The sequence below is a fragment of the Mirounga leonina genome, unplaced genomic scaffold (genome assembly GCF_011800145.1).
Source record: "Mirounga leonina isolate KUSES-001 unplaced genomic scaffold, KU_Mleo_1.0 Mir_171, whole genome shotgun sequence".
NCBI classification, from domain to species: Eukaryota; Metazoa; Chordata; class Mammalia; order Carnivora; family Phocidae; genus Mirounga; species Mirounga leonina.
The window spans coordinates 13,506,937-13,532,846 of record NW_023270436.1 but is presented as its reverse complement, the minus strand read 5'-3'; the positions used below and the strand labels follow the sequence as shown (position 1 = coordinate 13,532,846).

The 25,910-nt window shown below is 44.0% G+C and overlaps 1 protein-coding gene across 5 annotated transcripts in view; it reads left to right on the top strand.

The window, feature by feature from the left end:
• FBXO21 (F-box protein 21) overlaps positions 1-25,910 on the top strand; it is a 47,216-nt gene that overhangs the window by 5,924 nt on the left and 15,382 nt on the right. For 3 of the 5 annotated variants that reach the window (XR_004681423.1, XM_035017088.1, XM_035017089.1), the window contains exons 4-9: positions 4,951-5,072; positions 7,527-7,673; positions 7,958-8,094; positions 9,046-9,182; positions 18,343-18,522; positions 19,627-19,759. Coding sequence is in view for 4 of the 5 variants with exons in the window: in XM_035017088.1 (XP_034872979.1) it covers positions 4,951-5,072; positions 7,527-7,673; positions 7,958-8,094; positions 9,046-9,182; positions 18,343-18,522; positions 19,627-19,759 (856 nt within the window). In the remaining variant the exon portion in view is untranslated. Of the gene's footprint in view, positions 1-1,023; positions 1,554-1,652; positions 2,843-4,950; positions 5,073-7,526; positions 7,674-7,957; positions 8,095-9,045; positions 9,183-18,342; positions 18,523-19,626; positions 19,760-25,910 lie in introns of those variants that run through there. The other 2 variants (XM_035017091.1, XM_035017090.1) reach the window with 2 other exon arrangements.

Here is a 25,910-nt window from a genome sequence, read left to right as displayed (position 1 = left end):
TGTCATTCTTCTAAAATTAACACATAACCCTAGTGCCATTCCAATTAGGATCCAAAAAGAGTTTTGGGACAGGAGTTTTTTGCTTTAATTGGATAATACTGTCAAAAAATATGTCAAGAAGAATAAATTCACTAGATGAGCCAGAAAAAAAACAATTTTTAAATGATCACATTGTAAAACTTGCATCACTAGGTAATAGGACATAGATGAAGCTAGCTGTAACTGAAACAGTGTTTAAATAGGAGTTGAGAACTACATCAGTGACAAAGAATAATTCAGAAACGTGTCCCAGCATAAAAGATAATTTAATATATGTAAAGTCAGAGGGAAAAAGGTGGCCTATTTAATGGTTGTTATTGGAAATAGCTGAATGTTCATCTGGAAGAAAGTAAAACTGACATGATGTACAAAAATTAAGTTCCAAAAGATTAAATAACCTAAATTTTAAAATTATCACAATGAAAATCCATTAATAAAATAGCAGACTTTGTGTCTAATCTAGGGAGACCTACTTAACTAAGATTAATGAGACCAAAGCAATACAAGAATATAGACAGAGTTTTGCAATAAAAAATAAACTTCCTTTTGACCAAAGAAACTATAAAGAACATCAATAGAATTCTTAAAATTCCTAAGAAGAAATTGAAAAAGATGCAAAAGAGGAGGACATTCACAGAGGAGCAGATCCAAAGGGCTGAGAATCCTGTAGATCTTTAAATTCACTCTGCAAAGAAATGTTACATAACAACGAAATACTGATTTTTTTTTTACTTAGATTGGCAAACATGACTAAATATGCCCAGCCAGTTAAAAAAAAGCATAGTTATAATCTTTTTAAAAATGAGTGTCACAGATATGTCACCTCTTGGCCTGACACACATATTGAGCCTAAGACAGGGTTATTTTTAAATGAGAGGGAATACTTATATTTGTAAATATTTTGGGATGCTGGTGTTCTTGAAGGACCCTGTTTGTATTCATTCCTGGCAAATGCTTATTGTGCAAATATGGAAAGCATAGGAAGGAAGGATAGTTTTCCATAAATGCTGAAGCACCAATCTCTGGATATTTGAAAACAGATTGCATTTATGGTGTTCTGTGTGATCTTTAAAAAAAGTACATCTACAATAAAGATTTGAAACAAGATATTAAAAATGGCATATGCTGTACCTGAGAAAATGACCCAGAGTGACCATCACTGAGACATATTTCAGTAAACCTACTGGATTTTAAAGACAGAAAAGTCTTTTGGGCATCCAACCAAAAAAGATGAAGTCACTTATAAGGTTAAGAGAATCAGAATATCGTCAGACTTTTCAACAATTGCTCTATGTCAGAGGGAAAAAGAGTAATATATTTAAGATGCTCAAGGATCAGAAATGTCAGCCAAGGATTTCTATATCCAGCCAAACTGACTTCCAAGTATAAAGGCTGCAGACAAACTTACCAACTTGCGAAGACTCCGGGACTTTTGAGCCCTTCGTGAGAAATGTGCTAGAAAATGAGCTTCAAACAACCAAAACAACCAGAGAGACACTGACACAGGACTAATGGTGAGCATTAAATACGTATTTACTTGTAGAATTAAATCCAAGTGACAGTTAATAGGGTAAAAAGTATTGTATGTAATGGCCATAAGCCTTTTCAACATAGATCTAGTACAGTTGTTTAAAGAAATGAGCAGAGAATAGGGGAGAATGGAAACAAATATTTAGCTGTTTTCAGTACTCATCAAGGTGATGAAAATATTGGTCTTGTTATTCTGAGGCTGGGCATTTGTGTGTTTCTAAGATGTGGAATAAAGCAAACGAGTACCTAGGTGATACTCTAATTCATCTCTGGTATTCTAGAGAAGTGGGGTATTCTCGGAAGAAGAAAAGTTAGAGATACAAAATAGAAGATGGTAAAAACTGTTTAGTTCTGAATTTGATTTACAAGTGTCAGTGTGAATTCCTGAGTTATATTTAAAAATATGTAGGGGGTGTGTGTGGATATACACATAGATACACTAGGCTTAGTATTTCTGTCCGTTGAAAAGGTCTAGAAACAATAACCAATCTAGTAGAAATGATGATCCCTAGTACCCAGATGGTGGTCTTGATATACCCTTTCCCATCAAAAGAAGCCATGATTGTGGGGAAAGGGCTGATTCTAGGTCTGATACGGGAATTGTAAAAAGATAAGTCCTGGAGCATCTTGGAAGTCTGGAACCAGATAGCAGGAGAAGTACCAATATTTCATGTTGTGAGTGTTCAGGAGCCAACATGGAGAGGCTTCCATTGGCCAGAGATGTGATTTGAGCAGCAGTGTGGATAATCACTGGGATGGGTTGAAACACGCCAACCGTGGGTAGCTCTGTTCATCATAATACTCAGGAACAACTGATTGTTCACCCTTGGAGGATAAGAATTCAAATTATTGTTATTTTGAAAAACAAAAGGAAAGACACAAGCATTTGTCCTGCCTTTCCTATATATTGTGCCGTTGGGGGAATCAAATAGTGGATGAGGGGAAATTATTCCTTATAGAAATGCTCCAGCTAATAAATGAAGAAAGGATGGTGGAATTAGAATATTACCACTTTGCAACCTCTAATGAATTAATGGACCTGGGCATTGAGGAGCAGTGGCTGCTAACATCACCGAAAGGGACAGCCAAGGCATGATTGCCTCCTGATGGAAGGACTTCCCTACCACCTGTGAAGTAGTCTTGCCAAATAAATGGAATCTGAATCTGATCAAGGGTCTACATCCAATTTACAGGAAATTCAGAAGACAGAAGAACATGTGAAACCATACCTTGTGGATGCAATCAACAAATTCCAGACTGTGGGAAACTGCAGGTCACACAACCAGGTTTCTTCAACAAATAAAGTGCAAGGGAAAGGAAAGATGGAGGGGGAGCCTGTGTGTTAAGAGACTTGAATGACCTCAAAATGGGCTACACTAGAGTGTTCGGGGATGTACATTTGGTGAGGCAGTGATGAGCATGGAGGTGTGGGTTGTGATGGCTGTAGATGGGAGAGAGAGGGCCCTGGAGGGCTCTGGGGTGTCTGTGAAGTAGTTTCTCCACCTGATTGGTAGGTACGAGGATGTTTGTCTTATAGTCGTGCATTAAGCTTAATTCATGAAGCTGCTTATTTGTTTCATGCAGTTTTCTAGATTGACATACTTTACAGCTCAAAGGTTAAAAGACTGGTAGAATCTAGCTCTGCCGATTTTCATTTACTAACTGAAGAGCGAGAGTCCTTTTTTTTTTTTCTTTTTAAGATTTCATTTATTTTTTTGAGAACGAGCCAGAGAGAAAGCACAAGCAGGGTGGGGGAGGCAGAGACGGAGAGGGAGAAGCAGGCTCCCCACTGAGCAGGGAGCCCAATGTGGGTCTCAGTCCCAGGACTTGGAGATCATGACCCGAGCTGAAGGCAGTCGCTTCACAGACTGAGCCACCCAGGCACCCCAGAGAGTTGTTTATTTCTGAAACCACACAGATAAACTAATCAGTGTCCCTCCTATTTCCCATGATCCCTGTGTACATTTGGAATATCTGGTGAAGCATTTCATTCACTTAGCAGGTATTTATTGAGCATCTCCTGTGTGCCAGACACTATCCCAGGCACTGAGAATACACTAGTTAACAACACAAAAATGCTTACATTGTAATGGGGGAGATAGTTACTAACCAAGTAAGATGATTTATTACATTAGAAGATGTGAATTGCTGTAAACAAATACTAATCAGGGAGGGGTATTTGGGGGTGAGGGGAGAAGGCCATACTCAAGATGACATGTGAATGAAAACCCTAAAGGAGGCGAGGGCGCAGATTGCAGATCTCCAGGAAAGGAATGTTCCAGTCAAGGAGCTGAGAGTGCTGAGGCCCAAGGTGAGCACCACCAGGCGTGATGAAGGAACAGCAGGGAAGCCAGTGTGAACAGAGGCCTGGTGGAGGCAGGGAAGAGCAGGAATTGAGGTCAGAGGGGTAATGGGAGAGTTTAAAGGATCTCTTAGGTCATCGTTAGGCCTTGGGCTTTTACTTTGAGCAAGGTGGAAAACCCGTGGAGAATTTGGGGCAGAGGGTTTTTGTGCTGTGACTTAGCTAACTGAAGCACTCAGGCTGCTGTGTGGAGGGGAGACTGTAGAGGGGCAGGTTTGAAGCTGGGGGCTCAGTTTGGGGACTGGTACAATACAGACGAAAGATGACGGGGACTTAGATGAGTGAGTGGGAAGTGTTCACATGTCTGGTAGACTTTGAGATAGAACGAATAGCACAGGTGGATGGGTTGAATGTGGCCTCAGAGCAAGCAAGCAAGGAGGCCAGGAGAACTCCAAGGTTTTCGGCCTAATTGCAATGGCAGAGTTGCCTTTACCTGAGAGGGGGATAACTGGGAGGGGAAGCATGGGTAAGGAGTTCGCCAGATAACCAGGTGGGGTTGTGGAGGAGCAGTGGGATATACAGGTCTGGAGTTTAGAGGAGAAATGTGTACTGGAAAATAAACTGAGGGATGTCAGTGGAGATAATATTTGAAGCCGTGAGATGGGATGAGATCACCATGGAGTGAGCGTAGGAAGAGAAAGCATTAGCCCAAGGCCTGAATTTCCTAAGGCAGGTCCCCAGGGGCCAGCGGATTATAGACACCTCACCCCTGGTTTCTGAGCTTCAGCCAGTTGCCCCAGCTTTTCAGCTTTCTCTTGGATTTCCTTTTAGTAAATCTGAAGCCAAACAGGTCAGTGTTTTCTTGGATTTCAGCACGAATGATCTAGTGTTAGTTACAAAGGCAAAGTCGTAAATTGTGCTATCTGTTCCATGATAACAAGTGCTATGTGATCACGAACCAGTTATATTTTTCTTATTAAGTAGGCTTTTTACATCCTGTGATTAGTGTGAAGTAAAAAATAAGGTAATCGAAGGCTTTAGTATCTTGATTCTCATTGACTTGTCTGTTTGTTTTCCAGAAAAGCTTTGACCTGGAAATACTATGCTAAAAAAATTCTCTACTACCTACGCCAACAGAAAATTTTAAATAACTTGAAGGCATTTCTTCAGCAGCCTGATGACTATGAATCGTATCTTGAAGGTGAGGCTCTGACAGTGATCTTCCGATAGGCAGCTAAGCTGTCACTCAGAACGGTAGTGGAGACCGTCCCTGAGGGTGGCACAGCGGAAAAGTGAACTGTGCTGCATGGGCTTGTGGAGGTTAGACAGGCAAAACTGCTAAACTTGAAGCTAAGATTTTGCTGGAGTGTTTGGCTGTCAGCTGAAGAGACAGTGTTTTCTCAAGATGCACCGTCAGTTCAAAGCATGAGGCTGGTAATTTAGCTAATGAGGTTAAATTCCCTTTGTCTAAGCTTTGAAGCATCGTGTCCAAATCAGAAATAAATTTGTCCAGTTTTGTCTCCGTGTGACCTCAAGCAAATCCCTTCACCTCCCTGGTTGGAGTTTAATGAGGACGAAGTATTCTTGTGCATCAGTGAGTCTGCTTGTCCATAATGAGAAGTGAGGAGAAAGAAGTCGAGTGGACAGACACGATGAAGGGAATAACTTTGTTCCTGCTAAGTCAGACAAGAACAAAATGTGACTTCATTTTTTTTAACTAATTTAAATTCCTAGCATATTGCATAAGCACTGCCATAAATTATGGTTATGAAGTGCAGATACGACTGTTCATTCACTTTCATTCCCTGCTCCCTGTGACTTACCAGTTCATCCATTTTCTTTCTTTCCAGTGTTGGCATGGTTGTGTCCCCGTTCTATTCGTGTGGTTGTGCCGATTGTCACCACCTCTCCCGGCAGCCGCTTTCTAGGTGGCACTTGCTTTCCTGAGCCTCAAGGCCGCTGACACCTAGCGCCAGTCCAGTCTGAAACTTGGCCTTTTCACCACTCCCGTGTGGCTGGCTGATTTCCTTTTTTTTTTTTTTTTTTAATTAACTGCCTGCTTTTCAGTGCCTGCCATAATCTGGACCTCCCCGAAGCCCAGACCTTTGCCTGTTACTCTCAAAACACCCCCCTTTGCTTCAGCCAGGTCATTGTCTTCCCCCCTGGCTTCGTATCTTCGTTAGTGTTACCCGTTTTTCTTAGAATTACCTCTTAAATCCTGCGCGCCCGCGGAAATTCAGTTCAAATTTAACTTCCATTGAGTTTCTGCCGACTCCTGCAGCACTTGCAGATTTTACCCGCCTCAGAAGCCATACGTGCAGTAGCGTTGACTAGTAAACCACGATGTAGTGTCTGTCCAGGTGTGTGCATTTTGTTCTCCAACTGATCGTTAAGTTTCTTGTGTCTCTTGACCTTACATTATTACAATCACTGCATACTCCACAGTGCCTAATGCAGATTCTTGTGTAAAAGTCTCATCATCTAGAAGGAAGTGAAAAATCTCTTTGCATTGATTAAACTCAAACATCCTCACCACCCTGGAATCTTCTGTGCATCCTGGAGTGGAGAGTCCCCCATCTTCTGTTTATTCCACATAATTTGACAGGCTTTGTTTTCTGTAGCTTACTTAGGAAGATGATGACTTTCTTTTTCATCTTCCAAACATAAAGTAATTCCTCCAAATCAGTGCTATAGGCACTGGGTAGCCATTGAAGGTTTTTGAGCAAGTAGTTGAGCAGGTGGAAGTCAGCTCCAGGGTTTTGATCCTTGGTGACTAACAAGAATAATCTGATAGCATTAATAGAGTCTAGGAATCATAGCATTAGGTTGGAATGGACTTCAGCCAACAGGTGAGGAAAACCATCCCAAGAAAGCCCAGGAACCAATCCCTAGCTAAGGGGCAAAACTGGGACTAGGGTCCGAGTCTCTTGATGCCTGCTTGCAGCTCCTTGCAGTGTGAGTAGGGGGTCAAGAACCTGACCTCTTGAATTTAAAATGACTCCAAAAACAAGTGATAACTGCAGCTTCTCAAGTGAAAATGTCTTAAAACCCAATGATCAAGTTAGCCCTTTGGCATCTGGTTAGAAAATGGCCTCAGGCAGTAAAGAGCCGAGCTGGATTCCAGAGACAGGGTCTCCAGTGTACTTTGTGCAAGTCTTTAGCTGCAGGTTCCCTGAGTGTTACTGTTTCTCTAATTTGAAAGTACAGTTCTCTCTGAAGGTCATTTACTGTTTCACCTTTGAGGGGTACAGTTTGTAGAAATCCCTCATTGAGGGCTTTCAACTTTTTTTTAAAGTAAAGGGATATCTTATGCCATTATGTTTTCAGAGTTACTGGAAGGAGCTCCTTTATAGCATTTATTTATCTTTGTAATAGAATATGGAAAGATGTTGTGTATCATGCCCTTTTTTGAGTCCATAACCTTTGAGAGAGGATTTGGTTTATTTTTTAAAAATAAGTAAAGTGTTTAAACTCCTTTGTTTTGAGAATGTGGCTCCTTCTCCATGTATTAGCAGCAAGGTCTGTCATCCACGAACAAAGCTTATCTGCTAGGATAGTGCAAAGAACTATGGCCCCAGGTGTCTGAGCTAAATGAGCAACTGAGAGGAAAAGGGTAAAAATAGGACCTTACTCAGTAATTCCTGGTCGTTTGCAGGTGCTGTATATATTGACCAGTACTGCAATCCTCTCTCTGACATCAGCCTCAAAGATATCCAGGCCCAGATTGACAGCATCGTGGAGCTTGTTTGCAAAACCCTCCGGGGCATCAACAGTCGACACCCCAGCTTGGCCTTCAAGGCAGGTGTGGAATTGCTTTGGATCCAACTGTATTTGCAAAAGAAAACCTTGCAGAGGATTTGTGGATTTGAGAAACTCTGCAGGATGTTTCTATTACGCCACCAGAAAAGCAGTTAATGACACCACCATGTTCACCTGGAAATGTGAAAGACTGTTAAGTTCATATTCGTTTCTCCACCCTGGCCTGGCGGCACCTGCTGGGTCCTTTTGGGAGACTGGTACGGGTTTGGGACACTGGTCACAACGTGGGGAGTGCTTGTGTCCTCAGAGTAGATCTCTGTGTTTCAGGTGAATCCTCCATGATAATGGAGATAGAACTCCAGAGCCAGGTGCTGGATGCCATGAACTATGTCCTTTACGACCAACTCAAGTTTAAGGGGAACCGGATGGATTACTATAATGCCCTCAACTTGTACATGCACCAGGTAAATGCGGGTGAATTAAAACAGAATAATATGTATTTTTTAAGCTAATTTCTGACAAATTGTATCATTTTTGAGGGCAAATATATTGTCTTTTCATCTCTCAATGCCCGGTGAAACACATTTTTGCCTCTACCATCAGGTTATTGCTATGGATTTTTATTTTTCTCTGTGTGAAAACCCTTGAGATCATTTCCTGTCTAGAAATAGGTATTTCTCTTACTTTGTTTGGTCAGTTTGTATCTTACGAACACAAAACCGTGAAACTAATCAGGTCTGTTTTCTGCACTGGCCTCTAGAATGGCCAGAGGAAATTTGGCCGGCCGTATCATTGATACTTAGTTTTAATGTGCTTCGTCCTTAGCACCGTTTTCAAATCTATTCTGTTGCCCCGTATGTACCTTAAATTTTTTTCTGTCATATTTTACACACTTTCCTTGAAATGGCCTTTCATTCTTTTGGAAGAAGCACACCCTAAATCACAGATCTGCACACTTTCTCTGTCAAGGGCCAGACGTTTTGGCTCTGCAGGCCATATGCTTTGTGTCCTCAGTGCTCAGGTCTGCCACTGGAGTTGAAAGGAGACATGGACATTGCAAAAACAATGAGTGTGGCTGTGTTCTGTACGGACACATGAAACCTTCTATACAGACATGAAAATGTGAATTTCATGTCATTTTTATGTGTCACGAAATAGTATTCTTTTGACGATTTTTCTAAAACACTAAATGTTAAAACTCTTCTTATGCAGGCCATACAAAAACAGGTGATGGACTAGATTTTGGCCCACAGACTGCAGTTTGCAGACCCCCAATCTAAATAAATCAAATGTTGCTCCACAAAAACCTAGCGTCATTCCCGGTGCACAGTGGGGGCCCTGTAAGAACTTTACGTTGCAGGAACGACAAGGTCTGGTTTCTTTCCATGAAGCTAAAGGATTTTTTTCTCCTTTAGGTTTTGATTCGCAGAACAGGAATCCCGATCAGCATGTCTCTGCTCTACTTGACAATTGCCCGGCAGTTGGGGGTCCCACTGGAACCTGTCAACTTCCCCAGTCACTTCTTGTTAAGGTGGTGCCAGGGTGCAGAAGGGTGAGCCACCTATGTCACATTGTGATTGGGCCTCAGGATTCACTCCCACGGTGCTGAGAGGAAGTGCAGGAACCGAATAGAGAGGTTCACCAGAGCACTGGGGGTGGGCCAGCTGTCTGGTTCCTTGGCCATCAGTGTCGAGATTCTGGTTCTGGGAGAAGGGCTCTCTGGATTTTTGTGTATTCTTTCTTAAAGCTGCATGTGAATTTACAATTCTCCATATAAAGAGTAGGACTAGGAGCTCAGGGTTTTGGGTGGGTCTCTTAAGTCCCTTGTTGCAAAGCAGATCAGATCAAAGAGGTTTTTTGTTTTAAGGAATTTTGCTTATTTTTTTTAAAGTGTTTATTTAAATTCCAGGTAGCTAACATACAGTGTAATATTAGTTTCAAGTGATTTAGCACTTCTTTAGACTATCCAGTGCTCATCACAAGTGCATGCCCTAATCCCCATTACGTATTTCATCCTTCCCACCACGCCCCACCCACCTCCCCTCTGGTAACCATCAGCTTGTTCTCTGTAGTTAATAGTCTGTTTCTTGGTTTGTCTCTCTTTTTTTTCCCCTTTGCTCTTCTCTTTGTTAAATTCCACATATGAGTGAAATCATACGGTATTTGTCTTTTTCTGACTGACTTATTTTGCTTAGCTTTACATCCATCCATGTTGTTGCAAATGGCAAGATTTCGTTCTTTTTTATGGCTGAGTAATACTCCATTGTGTATAAGTATACCACTTCTTTCTCCACTTATCTGTTGATGGACACTTGGGCTGTTTCCACAGTTTGGCTATTGTAGAGAATGCTGCTATAAACACATCCACACCAACGCATGTGGTTTCCTGTGTTATTGAGTTTAGCCATTCTGACAGGTGTGAGGTGATGGCTCCTTATAGATTTGATTTGCATTTCTCTAATAATGAGTGATATTGAACATCTTGTCATGTGTCTGTTGGCTATCTGGATGTCTTCCTTTGAGAAAATGTCTATTCATGTCTTCTGCCCAGTGTTTAACTGGATCATTCTTTTTTGGGTGCTGAGTTTTGTAAGGGTTTGTTGTTTGTTTTTTTGATAATCTCTGCACCCAACGCAGGGCTCAAACTCACAACCCCGAGATCAAGAGTCACACACTTCACTGACTGAACCAGCCAGGCACCCCAATATAAGTTCTTTATAGGTTTTGGATATTAACCCTTTATCAGATGTGTCATTTGCAAATATCTTCTCCCATTCCATAGGCTGCCTTTTGGTTTTGTTGATTATTTCCTTCACTGTACAGAAGCTTTTTATTTTGATGAAATCCCAGTAGTGTATTTTTGTTTTTGTTTCCCTTGCCTCAGGAGACGTATCTAAAAAGAAGTTGCTATGGCTGACGTCAGAGAGGTTACTGCCTGTGTTCTCTAGGATTTTAATGGTTTCATATTTCACATTTAAGTCTTTCATCCATTTTGAACTTTTTGTATTTGACTCTTTTGCATATTGCTGTCCAGTTTTCCCAACACCATTTGTTGAAGAGACTGTCTTTCCCACTGGATGTTCTTTCCTGCTTTGTCAAAGTTTAATTGACCATGTAATAGTGGGTTTATTTCTGGGTTTTCTGTTCTGTTCTATTGATCTGTGTGTCTGTTTTTGTGCCAGTGCCATTGGTAATATACTTGTAATACACAGCTTTGTAATATGCTTGAAGTCTGGAATTGTGATGCCTCCAGCTTTGCTTTGCCTTTTCAAGGTTGCTTTGGCTATTTGGGGTCTTTTGTAGTTCCATACAAATTTTAAGATTGTTTGTTCTAGCTCTGTGAAAAATGCTAGTGGTATTTTGATAGGGATTGTATTAAATGTGTAGATTGCTTTGGGTAGTGTAGACATTTTAACAATATTTGTTCTTCCAATGCATGAACATGGGATGTCTTTTCTTTGTGTCATCTTCGATTTCTTTCATCAGTGTTTTATAGTTTTCAGAGTACAGGTCTTTTCACTTCTTTGGTTAGGTTTATTCCTAAGTATCTTACTGGTTTGGGTGCAATTGTAAATGGAATTGATTCCTTATTTTCTCCTGCTGCTTCATTTTTGGTGTATAGAAATGCAACAGATTTCTGTAGGTGGATTTTGTATCCTGTGACTTTACTGAATTCGTGTATCAGTTCTAGCAATTATTTTGGTGGAATCTTTTGGGTTTTCTATATAGAGTATTGTGTCATCTGCAAATAGTGAAAGTTTGACTTCTTCCTTGCCCGTTTGGATGCCTTTCATTTCTTTTTGTGTGGCTAGGTGTGGCTAGGACTTCCAGTACTATGTTAAGTGACAGTGGTGAGAGTGGACATCTTTGTCTTGTTCCTGACCGTAGAGGAGAAGCTCTCTGTTTTTCCCCATTGAGGATGATATTAGCTGTGGGTTTTTCATATATGGTCTTTATATTATGTTGAGGTATGTTTTCTCTAAACCTACTTTGTTGAGTGTTTTTATCATGAGTGGATGTTGTATTTTGTCAAATGCTTTTTCTGCATCTATTGAAATGATCATCTGGTTCTTTTCTTTTATTAATGTGGTGTATCACATTGATTGATTAGTGACTATGGAACCACCCTTGCAACCCAGGAGTAAATCTCACTTGATTGTAGTGAATGATTCTTTTAATGTATTGTTAGATTCGGTTTGCTAGTATTTTGTCGAGAATTTTTGCATCCATGTTCTTCAAGGATATTGGCCTGTAGTTCTATTTTCTTTTAAGATTTTATTTGAGAGAAAGAGAGCGTGTGCCCATATGTGTGCACACGTGTGCACCAATGTGGGGAGGGACAGAAGGAGAGAGAGAACTAACTCCGTGCTGAGCGTGGAGCCTGACTCAGGGCTCAATCTCATGACCCTGTGATCATGACCCCAGCCGAAATGGAGTCTGATGCTCAACTGACTGAGCCACCCAGGCGCCCCTTTAGTTCTCTTTTTTTAGTGGAGTTTTTATCTGGTTTTGGAAGCAAGGTAGTGCTGGCCTCATAGAAGGAATTTGGAAGTTTTCCTTCCTTTTCTATTTTTTGGAATAGTTTAAGAAGAATAAGTAGTAACTCTTCTTTAAATGTTTGGTAGAGGGGCGCCTGGGTGGCTCAGTCGTTAAGCGTCTGCCTTCGGCTCAAGTCATGATCTCAGGGTCCTGGGATCGAGCCCCGCATCGGGCTCCCTGCTCAGCGGGAAGCCTGCTTCTCCCTCTCTCACTCTCCCTGCTTGTGTTCCTTCTCTCATTTTGTCTCTCTCTGTCAAATAAATAAATAAAATCTTTAAAAAATAAAAAAAATAAATGGTAGAATTTACCTGTGAAGTCATCTGGCCTTGGACTTTTGTTTGTTGGGAGATTTTTTTTTTTTTTTTTTTTTAGTGATTCAGTTTCTTTGCTGGTTATTGCTCTGTTCAAGTTTTCTATTTATTTCTGTTTGTTTTGGTAGTTTACATGTTTCTAGGAATTTATCCGTTTCTGCCAGATTGTCTGATTTGGTGACATATAATTTTTCATATTCTCTTACATTTGTATATATTTCTATGGTGTTGGTTGTTACTTCTCATGCCTCATTTGTGATTTTATTTATTTGGGTCCTTTCTTTTTTGAAAAGTCTGGCTAGAGGTTTATCAATTTTATTAATTTTTTTCAAAGAACCAATACCTGGTTTCATTAATCTGTTCTACCAGGGGTTTTTTTGGTTTGTTCTGTATCGTTTACTTCTCCTCTAATCTTTCTTATTTCCCTTCTTCTGACTTTAGGTTTCATTTCTTGTTCTTTTTCTATCTCCTTTAGGGGTAAGGTTGGATTGTTTATTTGAGATTTTTCTTGCTGCTTAAGGTATTATATTGCTTTATTGCTATATACTTCCCTCTTATGACCACCTTTGCTACAACCCAGAGGTTTTGGACAGTTGTGTTTTCATTTTCATTTATTTTCATGTATTTTTTTTTTTTAAAGATTTTATTTATTTATTTGAGAGAGAGAGAATGAGAGAGAGCACATGAGAGGGGGGAGGGTCAGAGGGAGAAGCAGACTCCCTGCTGAGCAGGGAGCCCGATGCGGGACTCGATCCAGGGACTCCAGGATCACGACCTGAGCCAAAGGCAGTTGCTTAACCAACTGAGCCACCCAGGCGCCCTATTTTCATGTATTTTTTAAATTTCTTCCTTGATTTCCTAGTTGACCCATTCATTGTTTAGTAACATGTTATTTATCTCCACATATTTGTGGTCTCTCCAAATTTTTTCTTGTGGTTGACTTCAAGTTTCATAGTGTTGTGATCAGAAAAGATGCATGGTATGGTCTCAGTCTTTTTGTATTCGTTGAGGCCTGATTTGTGACCCAGTATGTGATGTGTTCTGGAGAATGTCTCATGTGTACTTAAAAAGAATGTGTATTCTGCCGTTTTAGGATGAAGTGTTCTCAATATATCTGTGAAGTCCATCTAGATCAAAGAGTTCTTAAAGAAAGTCTTACTTTGTAGTCTTCCATTAAATCTCCCCCCCTCCCACCTCACCAGAGAAAGAAGTGGGGGAGGGCACAGAAGAAGGTGGGGGAGAGGACAGAGTAGCTACGTTCTCACTCATGTGCAAAGCAAATGCTCGATTTCTTACCAGCTGGAGATTAGCTTTTCTGAGTTCACCAAATAGGCAGAACTGTCTTCTCATTAAATGTGCCATTTAGAGGAAAAAGAAACGACGTTATTGAATTATATCCTGTTCTTTGAATGACCGTGATACCCTCTGGTGAGTGGAATAATAGAAAATACCTGAGCTTTGAAGTCGGGCAGAGTTCAGACCTCAGCTTCCTCTGAGCCTCAGTTTTTTACTCTGTGAAAATGGAGCACATGTTTTTCAAGTGGTTTGGAGGATTGAGATGACCCAGTGCTTTACACATCTAGTAGAATTTGTTATGCATAACTAGAAGAAAGGTGTAACTCATCTCTGTATTTCGTTTTTTTGTTTTTTTTTTAAGATTTATTTATTTGAGGGGCGCCTGGGTGGCTCAGTCGTTAAGCGTCTGCCTTCGGCTCAGGTCATGATCCTAGGGTCCTTGATTGAGCCCTGCATTGGGCTCCCTGCTCCGTGGGAAGCCTGTTTCTCCCTCTCCCACTCCCTCTGCTTGTGTGCCCTCTCTCACTTTGTCTCTCGCTGTCAAATAAATAAAATCTTTTAAAAAAAAAAGATTTATTTGAGAGAGAGCGTGCACACATAAGGTGGGGGAGGGGCAGAGGGCAAAGGAGAGAGAGAATCTCAAGCAGACTCCACACTCAGTGTGGAGCCCGACTTCAGGGCTCCATCCCAGGATCCTGAGATCATGACCTGAGCCGAAATCAAGAGTCAGACATCTGCTCAACCAGCTGAGCCACCCAGGCGCCCCACTCGTCTCTGTATTTCTACACCTAGTTTAAGAAATAAAACACTTGGGGCGCCTGGGTGGCTCAGTCATTAAGTGTCTGCCTTTGGCTCAGGTCATGATCCCAGGGTCCTGGGATCGAGTCTCACATCGGGCTCCCTGCTTGGCGGGAGGCCTGCTTCTCCCTCTCCCACTCCTCCTGCTTGTGTTCCCTCTCTCGCTGTGTCTCTTTCTGTCAAATAAATAAATAAAATCTTTAAAAAAAAAAAAAAACACTTATCGTTGGAACCTCCTGGGTATGCTTCCTCATCCCCTTCTTCCTCCTCTGCAGAGATATCCACAAAGTTTTGTTATTTCCATGCAAATTTTTATAGTTCATTACATATGTATATTTCCTTAAATGGTATGTATGGGCTTCCCTTCTTTTCCAAATATCTATTTCTGAAAATGTGTTGCATGGCTTCTTTTTTGGATAGCAGACACTCATTTTCCGTTACTGTAAATGGGAAATATGCTTTTTCAGCCCATTCTCTCTCCCTAAATAACCCAACCAATTTCCCCAAATACCTCAAAAATATTCTTAAATGACCATGTAATAATCCACCAAGGATCTCTGCATGATACAAAGCATGTAAAACTCCAATTACCGTATTATTTGCCATAGTAACTTATTGCTGGATACAGTTGTGCGTGGTAACTGTTATTCTTCCTTAGGCTCAGCGGATGTACAGCAGTGCAGCTGAGCAACGAAGTAATTTGTTAGCACCCCAGGCACCTGGCAGAAGTAAACACTGAGCCCCCTGGCTGGGTCCTCAGGAAAGAGGGGAAGCTGGTGAGAATAGTGGGGGATACACCGCTCGTGAAGCATCAGCAGGGCTGTAGGCCCTCCACGTCCTCATTTCCACCCACGTTCCTTGTGCCTTTGGTCGCAGCTCTGTCCCTGCGCCAAAATCATATTGTCTTACTTACTGTAACTTTATCATTAACTGCTACCTACTGGTCAGACCCCCGTCGAGTTCTTCAAAATTCCCTTGGCTGTTCTTAGCCTTTTGCTCTTCTATAGATTTAGAATCCGTTTACCAGGCTTCAAAAGCCTGTACGGATATTGATTGGCAGCAGAGCTTGCTTTGGATTGGATTCATAGATGCATACGAGCAATATTGTCATTGTTTCACTACTGAGTCTGTTTGTGAATGTGATACTTCCCCCCACATTTGTCTTTGATGTCCTTAAGAAGATTTTTATATATTTACTTACTTACTTTTAGAGAGGGAGGGGTGAGGGAGAGGGAGAGAAAGAGAATCTTAAGTAGGCTCCACACTCAGCTCAGAGCCCGACTTGGGGCTCAATCTCATGACCCTGAGATCATGACCTGAGCCAAAGTCAAGAGTTAGACGCTTAACTCAGTGAGTCACCCAGGTGCCCCCTTAAAAAGATTTTATTTTATTGTTTTCTTCATGGAGTTCTTTGACTTTTTGCTAGTTTTATTCATTAAGAACCTTAAAATTTTGTAGCTATTGTAAATGGTAATTTTTAAAATTACATTTACTAAGTGTTGATGATACATAGGGATAAGATTGATATTTAGATAAAGATCTGATAATCCCTTTGTGGAATAAATTATTAGAGCTCATTGTCAACTCTTGGGTTTTCTGTGTAGAGCGTCATATTGCTTGTGAATCATGACAGTTTTGTTTTGTTTTTGTTTCTTTTCTTTCCAGCCCTTGCACGTTTCTGTTTCTTATACTTATTCTGCTGACTGTGTCCTCTTGCACAAAGTTGAGTGGAAACAGTGATAGCGGGTACCCTTGTCTTAGGGTAGGACTTTAGGTGGAATGCTTTTATTTATTTATTTATTTACTTTTAAAGATTTTATCCATTCAGGGACACCTGGGTGGCTCAGTCAGTTAAGCATCTGCCTTTGGCTCAGGTCATGATCCCGGGGTCATGGGATCAAGTCCTGCATCGGGGTCCTTGCTCAGCATGGAGCCTGCTTCTCCCTCTGCCTGCTGCTTCCCCTGCTTGTGCGCTCGCTCGCTCTCTCTGACAAATAAATAAAAGCTTTAAAAAAATAGATTTTATCCATTCATTTGAGAGAGAGAGAGCACAAGCAGGGGGAGCAGTGGAGGGAGAAGGAGAAGCAGACTCCCTGCTGAGCAGGGAGCCTGATGCGGAACTTGATCCTAGGACCCTGGGATCATGACCTGAGCCAAAGGCAGACGCTTAACCAACTGAGCCACCCAAGTGCCCCTACGTGGAATGCTTTTAAAATTTCATTGTCAAGTATGACGTTTGGGGTATTTCCTTTCATTGGGATTATCAGAGCTGCCTTCTAAATTTCTAGTTTGCTTCAGTTTTATTAAAAAGTGGGCATTAGGGGCACCTGGGTGGCTCAGTCGGTTAAGTGTCTGCCTTCGACTCAGGTCATGATCCCGGGGCCCAGGGATCGAGTCTCTCAGCAGGGAGCCTGCTTCTCTCTCTGCCTGCCACTTCTCCTGCTTGTGCGCTTTCTCTCTCTCTCTGACAAATAAATAAAATCTTTTTAAAAAAAAAGCTGGCATTAGATTTTTTTTTTTTTTTAAAGATTTTATATATTAGGGAGATCATGAGCAGGGGAGAGGGGCAGAGGAAGGAGCCCGATGAGGGACTCAATCCTAGGAACCCAGGATCATGATCTGAGCCAAAGACAGATGCTCCCACTGAGCCACACAGGCACCTAGCATTAGATTTTTTTCCCCCCAAAATCTCCTGTGTCTGCTTATAAAATCATATTGTTTTCTCTTTTACACTGTGTGTGCTGAAATAGATTTTTTTAACATTCAGTTCTCTTTTCATTCTTGAGGTACATCTATCTTAGTCATATGGATTTTTAAAAATACATTGTTGTATGATTTGCTCGTGTTTTATTTAGGATTTTGCCTATAAATTTGTGTATATATGCGTGGTTCTCCTAGACTCATAAAAAAAGTTGTCTTGCCACAGAAAGGATATTGATAGGACTCTAGGAAGGAATCTGCCTGGGCTTTTTAAAGTGGCCGAAGAGAACATCTCTTACATGGCTTGCAGTGGGCCTAAGATCAAAGTGGAACAGTCGCTCAAGAAAAAATACACAACAGTCCCTGAAACAAAGACCCACTAAATCCCTCAGGAATCCTCATAGAATGTTCTTGGTAATGTGGTGAGGACTTGCTTTGTGTGACCTCCTACCACCACTCCACCCAGCGAGGGCTACCACCTTGTTCGAGAGCATGGTTCATGGGAGGGGCGGCATGGTCGAGTGCAGGGGCTCTGCTCTCTGGTCTGGCGTGCGCTCCCAGGCTGAGCCCTGGCTGACCACCTGAGCATGTCTGCGGAGTTGGGGGCAGAACACTACTGGGCAGGGCTCCATAACTTTCCTCACAGCCCCAGGGACCCAGGGCCCACAGACACGAACTGTGGCAGTCTGGAGAGTTTATAGAGGCCTTGGGCCGAACATCAGATTGAGCATCTTGTAGACCAGGTTAATAAATTCTAGTTTGTTCTCAAACTTGGTTTAATCTGGTTTAATCTGGTTTAATCTCCCCCCAAAACTGTGTGTGATGGCATACATCAGTGCTGTTCCTTAAACATCTGTGTCTTGCAGTCTTAACGCAGCAGGGCATGCATAAAGGGTCAGATTTTGAACTTTAGACAAGGCTTTAATATTTTAAGTAGAAATGCTGCTTTGTTCATATTTAGGCTCTAATTTGAGCTACTTATCGGTGTCGGGGGGGTGGTGGTTAGATATTGCCTTGTTTAGCTCTGACCCGAGATCCGGCTAATAACTACGTGTGCCGTTCGCATAGGGCGAGCCTGGACATCTTTGACTACATCTACATAGATGCTTTCGGGAAGGGGAAGCAGCTGACGGTAAAGGAGTGTGAATACTTGATCGGCCAGCACGTGACAGCGGCGCTGTATGGGGTGGTCAACGTGAAGAAGGTGTTACAGCGAATGGTGGGAAACCTTTTAAGCCTGGGAAAGCGGTAAGGTTTTCTTGGTTTTCCAGCGCTTGTGCCGAGTGCATGTGTTTGGAGGCACTATGGCCTTACAGAGGATTTTAGTCGATGTGCTAATGGTGGATTCAGCGAGGCCGTGGATGCTGTGGGACACAGTTGGGATTATCTACAGCTGTCGACCCACTCTGGGAAGAAACTCATCCCTGTGACATGATGCTGTCCCGGTTTAAGATGTGCTGAGTGACTCCTCTTTGACACCTTCGAAGTGCACTTGCGCAAGCTCTCCGTAATACTGAAAGCATTCTTTAGTAACAAGAGTATTTTAGATTGGTAAAGGTTATTTTTCAGGGGCAGGATGTTCTCAGGTCCAAGTGCTTTGTCGTCTCTTGATTTATACATTTCTATCACTTAGATAAGAAACAAAAGTATGAAACTATTTTGCTTCTAAGTCAAAGGAAATTTGTCTTACAGGGAAAATAGAAGGTTGTATGTTGGAGTCATAGTTTTCTGCCTCATGGTGGAATTCTTTGTTTCTTTTTAAATAGATTTTTTTAGAGCAATTTTAGGTTCCTAACAAAACGGAGCAGAAAGTACAGAGAGTTCTCCTATCGCCCCCGCCCTCCCCCACCCCCCAGGCTCCCCCACTATCGCCATCCCCCATCAGAGCGGGACATTAGTTACGGCCAATGAACCTCCATGGCCGGGTTAACAGAGTCTGCGGTTCACATTCGTCTTCACTCTTGGTGGTGTGCATTCTGTGGGTCTGGATAAATGCATAATGACAGGTATCCACCATTGTGGTATTGTATAGAACAGTTTTCCTGCCCTAAACGTCCTCTGTTCTCCACTATTCAGAATTTATTAGTTATGTACAGTGTTACTGAGGTGACTATGTAATGAAAGTGCTTACAGTTTTAATGTAATGCCCATCACCAAAGCAGGTACAAAAGTTCTATTTTTTCTGGGATATATCATTATTATTAAAACCATTGTAACTACTTGCTGAGCAGAAAGGAAGAATTAGAACAGGTGTGGCATTTGTGTCTATTACTTTTACAACCTGGGCCTTGAAAAAGAGGATCTCCGCTCAGAAGCAAGCAGAGCCAGACCGTGATTTATTTCCCCTGCCAGGGAGGGCATCGACCAGTCCTACCAGCTCCTGAGAGACTCGCTGGATCTGTATCTGGCGATGTACCCGGACCAGGTGCAGCTTCTCCTCCTTCAGGCCAGGCTCTACTTCCACCTGGGGATCTGGCCAGAGAAGGTAATTATTTTCCTTTGCTGCTTTGCTCCTGCCTGAGAGAGGGAAATTCTAGCTGGAAAGGCGGCTCTCGGAAGCTTATCCTTGCATCAGCCTTGGGGATAAGCATAAATTGATTCGCTCTCCTGATCTTGACCCATCAGTTAAATGTTTCTGGTCTCCTTTATTCTAAAAAAGTTGGTTATACTGCTAGGAGTTGCCTGTTCTCTTTGTGGTCCATGCCTTAAACCCCTAGAACCACAAGGCCTCAGCTCTGCGATTCACCCGCTGCTGCCCAACATGTGTTTGCCCCAGGTCATCCCAGCTCCACATAGGGAACCAAAACTTTAAATGTTCCTGGTCCAGCTGTGCTGGTAGCGTAGAAACGGACCGTGCATAAACACTCCTGTTTGAGAAGGAGAAAATGGATCTTAGATGGATTCTTCGGGTCCGGCTGCTGGCCTTGAAGGACTGTCTCTGGCTTTGAAAGCTGTTGAATTCTGATACAGTCGCACTTGGGCTTCTCTGTTTCCTGATGGCCCCTGCGGCCGGCGGCAAGCACTCTGAGAGGACCGCGGTGACTGCGGTCAGAAACGCTCCTCAGCGAGCTGGGGAGGTGGCAGGGGTGTGCGTCCAGCGGCCCCAGCATGGGAAGCAGCTGTGCGTTTCCATCATGCCCTGGCTTTGCCGTGTAATAGGCTAGTGATCCATTTTGTCTGTTCAGAGCAGCCTGCCGAGAGACGTCGCCATAAAATCATCTGCTTTTGTTATTAGAGAGTGGTAAATAGTCTGACTCCACATTGCATAGACTTACTTATTTATTTATTTTAATATTTTATTAACTTATTTGACAGAGAGAGACACAGCAAGAAAGGGAACACAAGCAGGGGGAGTGGGAGAGGGAGAAGCAGGCTTCCCGCGGAGCAGGGAGCCCGATGCGGGGCTCGACCCCAGGACCCCTGGTTCACGACCTGAGCCGAAGGCAGATGCCTAATGACTGAGCCACCCAGGCGCCCCCACATTGCATAGATTTAAATTGGCTCATTTATTCCCCACTTCAGAGATCTCACATAGTTCTATGGAAGGGCGGGCGCATCAGTAGGAAAGTCCTGAGGGACCTATCTTAAGATGCCATGTGTCGTCCAGGTAGCAGATGTCCTCCCAGAACATCCTGTGAGCTGGTAGAACTAGATTCTCGACTGAAGCGACCATCTACTTCCCAGGACCCCCTTGTCCAGAGCTCGATTGTTTGTCTTTATTTTTTTCACTTTATTTTTGATCCTGGGGTCTACACAACTCATTCCTGTCACTTTTTTCTTTAGTTAAGGAATTTTGTGATAATTTGTAGAATGCAGAGACCCTCTCAGAGGATGGCTTTTTATAAGTAAATTCTGTACTTTAATGGCACATCAGCCTTAGAAGGGGTAAGGTGAACCCAAAGTCTGCAGGAGCTCTCACGTCCTTACCTTTGATGATGGACTCGGTTTAGTGCTCACGATGCCCCCTGGGGAAGTACCGTAGTATCCTCCAGGAGTGCCGTCCTGCCAAGCAAATGTCACTAAAACAAGTTCCACATTGCTTATGCACAGAACATTCTTCCTCAAGATGACCATTCATTTGCTTCTGGGATCGAGCACCTAGACACCCCCTCGTTTGGGAATGAGGAGTGCAGAGTGGCTCTTTTCCCAGTGCTCCGATGACTCCCTTTCGTCAGTGTGTCCTTGAGCTCGGGGAGTGACACCAGAGACAGCAGCAAAACCAGGGCTCCTGAGGAGGCAGAATCCAGGGGACACTGAAGCAATGAGAAAAGGCTCCTCTCCAGAACAAGGGTTTGAGTTGGACCTTGGAGGGTGGGAAACCATTTCAGAGGACAGAAAAGTAGATTATGGGCGCCTGGGTGGCTCAGTTGGTTAAGCAACTGCCTTCGGCTCAGGTCATGATCCTGGAGTCCCCGGATCGAGTCCCGCATCGGGCTCCCTGCTCGGCAGGGAGTCTGCTTCTCCCTCTGACCCTCCTCCCTCTCATGCTCTCTGTCTCTCATTCTCTCTCTCTCAAATAAATAAAATAAAATCTTAAAAAAAAAAAAGAAAAAGAAAAGTAGGTTATTCCCACCCGTCCATGGCACAAAGGTGGGCCAGCTCGGTGCTGCAGGCCCGCTGGACAAGGGTTTACGTACATACACATGTGCGTATAAACATGAGAGTGTGTGAGTGTGTGTAAAATATTTTTTGGATCAGTTTCTGGATAGTTTGGAATTAGTGTGGCCTTATTAGGTAAAAGGGAAACATTTCCAAACTGGGAAGATGGGAAAGTCACCTTGTTTTCAATTGAAGTAAATCAGGAAGAGCTAAGAAACAGGTCCACTGGGTCACAGTGGCCGAAATCCAGGGCTACTGTGACTGTGATGGAGAGAGAGAGTAGGATGGCCGGATTTTGAAAAGGTCGCTGGCGCTTAGCAGATACCTCCTTCCAACCCTGTAGGGTGGGTGCTGGGTTTTTGCCATTCTGTAAATAATGAAACCGAGGCGGCAGAAGTCGGGTACCTTGCTGAGGCCACCCACACAGGCGTCGATGGCTCCGGAGTTGTGGGAGGGCAGTTTGGCACCTGAGCCCACCCTCACACCTCACCCCTGTGGGCCAGCAGGCTACAGGGCGATGGTGAAGCCCACGCCTGGGCACGTCCTGCTTCCTGCTGCCGGACCTCCCTCCTTGCTCTACATCTCGCTGGGAAAGATGTCCTTCCAGTTTTCCAAGGCAGCCCTCTGTGCTCTGGATCCCACTGTGCTCTGGATCCCACTGTGTTTTCCTCTGTCTACAACTCCCTGTTCCTGCTCTCTGCCATCAGCATTCTGCTGACTCCAGTATCTCTCATCTTTGGGAGAGAAGATAAAAAGCACGCCTGTGACAGCCCCGCGGGCATCCCCTGCGGCTGCCTCCTTATCTCTCTCCTCCCTGCAGGGCTCAGGCCCTGGCCAGCCGTGCGACCGTGCCGTGTGATGGCCGCCTGCCTTGCCTCCCACGCATGCCCCAGAACATGGCGATCATTCCCCCTGCACACACGCCACTCTTGCCAAGGGAGTCAGTGACCCCTTTTTACCGAAACCGTTCTTGTCACCAGACCCATAGATACTCGTCTTTCCTTATCTCTCTTGATCACTGGGACTGCTCGCCACTCAGAACCCTCTGTGCCTTTGACTCTGTGGCCCGTGGTTCTCCGGCTCTTGCTAGTTCCTTATCCTGTGTTTCTTCCCCAGAGGCTCCGCACTGCGGGGTCGTTTCTTAGACTTCTGTTGACTCTACACCTTTCCCCAAGGTGATGCCGCCTGGCCTCCTTGCTTCGGTTACCATCTGTAGGCTGACAGCTCCTGAGTGACGTTCTGCCTGGACCCTGGGCTCCAGACCAACACCCCCCCGTGTCCACTGCACATCTGCACGTGGCTTTGTCTCCTGGACTATTGCAGAGGCCACCTGCCTGCTCCTCCCTCCCTCTTAGACGCTTTGGACGCGTTTTGCACAGTGCAGCCGGAGCCACCTTCATAAAGTGCTCAGAGCCCTCTGAGGGGCTACCCCAGGGCCTTGCAGATCCAGCTCATTCTCTGCAGGAAGGCTTACCAGGTTCTTGGGGGTCTGGCCCAGCCTGAGCTTCCTTGGCTCTCACGGTTGCCCCTTTGGTGCTTCGCTGCCTGGCCATGTCCTCCACTCATCCCTGGTCTCTTGCCTTGGTCCTTGGCACGGCCCGCAGCACCGCCTAAAACACTTCCCTTAGCCCTCAGTCCCATTTCCTGGCTCCCTTTTGCCGAGCTTCAGCTTCAGCTTCACCTCTGAAAGCCCTTCCTCGGTCCCTCCACGGCAGTCAGCTGCCCCCGGCCCACCAGCCGTGTGCTCGTCCTTTCGAAGACCTTTCTGTAAGCGTACTGTGGTTGCTTGTTCACCGTGCCTTCGCCATGGACTAGGCTCTCCAAGGACAAGGACCACATTTGCTTTGTTCTTCACCGTAGCTACTCCCCTTGCTCTTAACACCATTCCCACGACATGGTGGGTGCTCAAAAAGATGTTGGAATGTAGGATTAAGAAGTGTCGGAACTTCATTAGATAATGAGGCAGAGGATGTCCAGCTTTTCCAACAAGGAAGACTGGCCACATTAAGAGTGAGTGAGTGGAGAACAGACTTGTTTCAGGGGCAGGGGAAAGTGTTCAGTGTGGGGTATGTTGGATTTGATACAACCTGGGGCCATCAAGGGCAGCTGCCTGAGGGCATTCGGCAGGGGCTCCCCACATCAGCACCCGGTAGCTGAAGCCCCAGAAGCAGCAGAGACCACAGACAAGTGGCTGTCTGAGGTGTGAAGCCAAGCACATCGTAGAGAGCCACGGGGGCAGCCTGTAGTTAGGACAGAACAGGGCCGGCAGACTCTGCCACGGGCTTTGTGCAGTTTCATCAAAGGCACATCTCGAATAAAGCCCATTTGTTTACTCTGCTTTCCAGCCGCAGGGGGCAGAGAAGAGTGGTTGGGTTGGAGACCATACGGCCCACAAAGCCTGAAGTATTTGCTCTCTGGCTCTTTACGGTAAAGGTTGCCAATCATGAGTGATAGGACCCCCCCCCCCTGGTTTTTAGATCTCTATCCCCAAAATTGTGGGCTCCTGGGATTACTGGCCTAGACATTTGGTTGGAGACATCATGGCACCCCACCATCAGTGCTGTCCTTCAGGAGTACACCAGGGCGCCATCCCAGTATCTTTTCTGTTTCTGCCCTCTTCCTTCACCCTGTCATCCACACAGCAGGAGAAGAAGGCTGTAATTACCCCTGAATCTTGTCCCCTCCTGATACTCGGAGTGAGTTGGAGACTTCCTCTATACTTAGAACAGTTATATCTGTTACACTTAGCTGCCAGGGAGGGGCTGCTAGTTGAGGAGGGGGAGCTGTGCCTGCAGAATGTCTCGGAAGTGCAGTCAGAAGTAACTGTGGTCGACCCTTGTGCAACCCCAGGGGTTGGGATGCTGCCCCCGATGCAGTTAAACATCCACATATAACTTGACACTCCCAGAACTTAACTAGCACCTTGCTGTTGACCAGAAGCCTTACTGATAGCAAATAATTGGTGAACATATTGTATGTGTTATAGGAAAACATACTGTATTTTTATAATAAAGTAAGCTAGAGGAAAGAAAATGTTACTAAGAAAATCACAAAGAGAAAATAGATTTACAGCCTTGTGCTAGAAACAATCCTCGTGTAAGTGGACCCACGCAGTTCAGACCCATGTTGTTCAAGGGTCAGTTGTACTTGGAACTGCGTACGGGAACACATGGGAAGCCATATGCAAGCATAGGAAATAGAAGCTTACCATTCAAATTCCATGCTTTTAGCTACAAATTGTAGGATAAATATGTTTGTGTCCCCCAAATGAAAGCACACTACTAGAGGTGGGATGTGCGTGGAAATTGGCTCTCAGTTGCTACTGGTTGAAGCTGGGTTTGAGGCACTTAGGGTTATACCATTCAGTCCATTTTCCGGACAGTGAATTAAAATGCTCTTGCTCTCGCTTTGGTAAGATGGTGGTTGAGACCTGAGATTGAAGAGTCAGCCTCAGGTCCACATCCTCCCTCCCCTCACAGCCTTGGGACCTCAGGCAAGTTCCTTAACTTCACGGTGTCTGATTCCTCTTCTGGAAGTCCACACTGATGGTGCTGCCAACCTTTCAGCTTGGGAGGAATAAAGGAAGTAAGAGACAAGACGGGCTGGGCACAGTGTTCAGTAAATATGGAGATCCTGCAGGACTCAATCTGGAAGGCAAGATTAGGTTTTGGAATAACATCCTACATTGCGAAAAACTAGTTTTCACAACACTTTTACTGGGTCAAAATATATCAGGAAAATAGGACAGTTATTAATCATCTTTTGATAAGTGAATAAACTAATTTAAAGGTAAAACCAGCCAGTTTGATGGATCTGGGACTAGAATCCAGGTCATTCTGTCTGCTCGCATGCTGTCTTAGGACTCTGTAAAGAGGAAGAGATCCTGTTCCCCAAGGAGGAACATGTCCGAGAGCCTCTGCTGAATGCTGTAATAGAATGGGCGCTGAATGATTGTGTGTGTGTGTGTGTGTGTGTGTAAACCTTTATTTGAATTTGCATTTTACCTTAGAGGCCCTGTGTACAGTAGGAAAAACCGT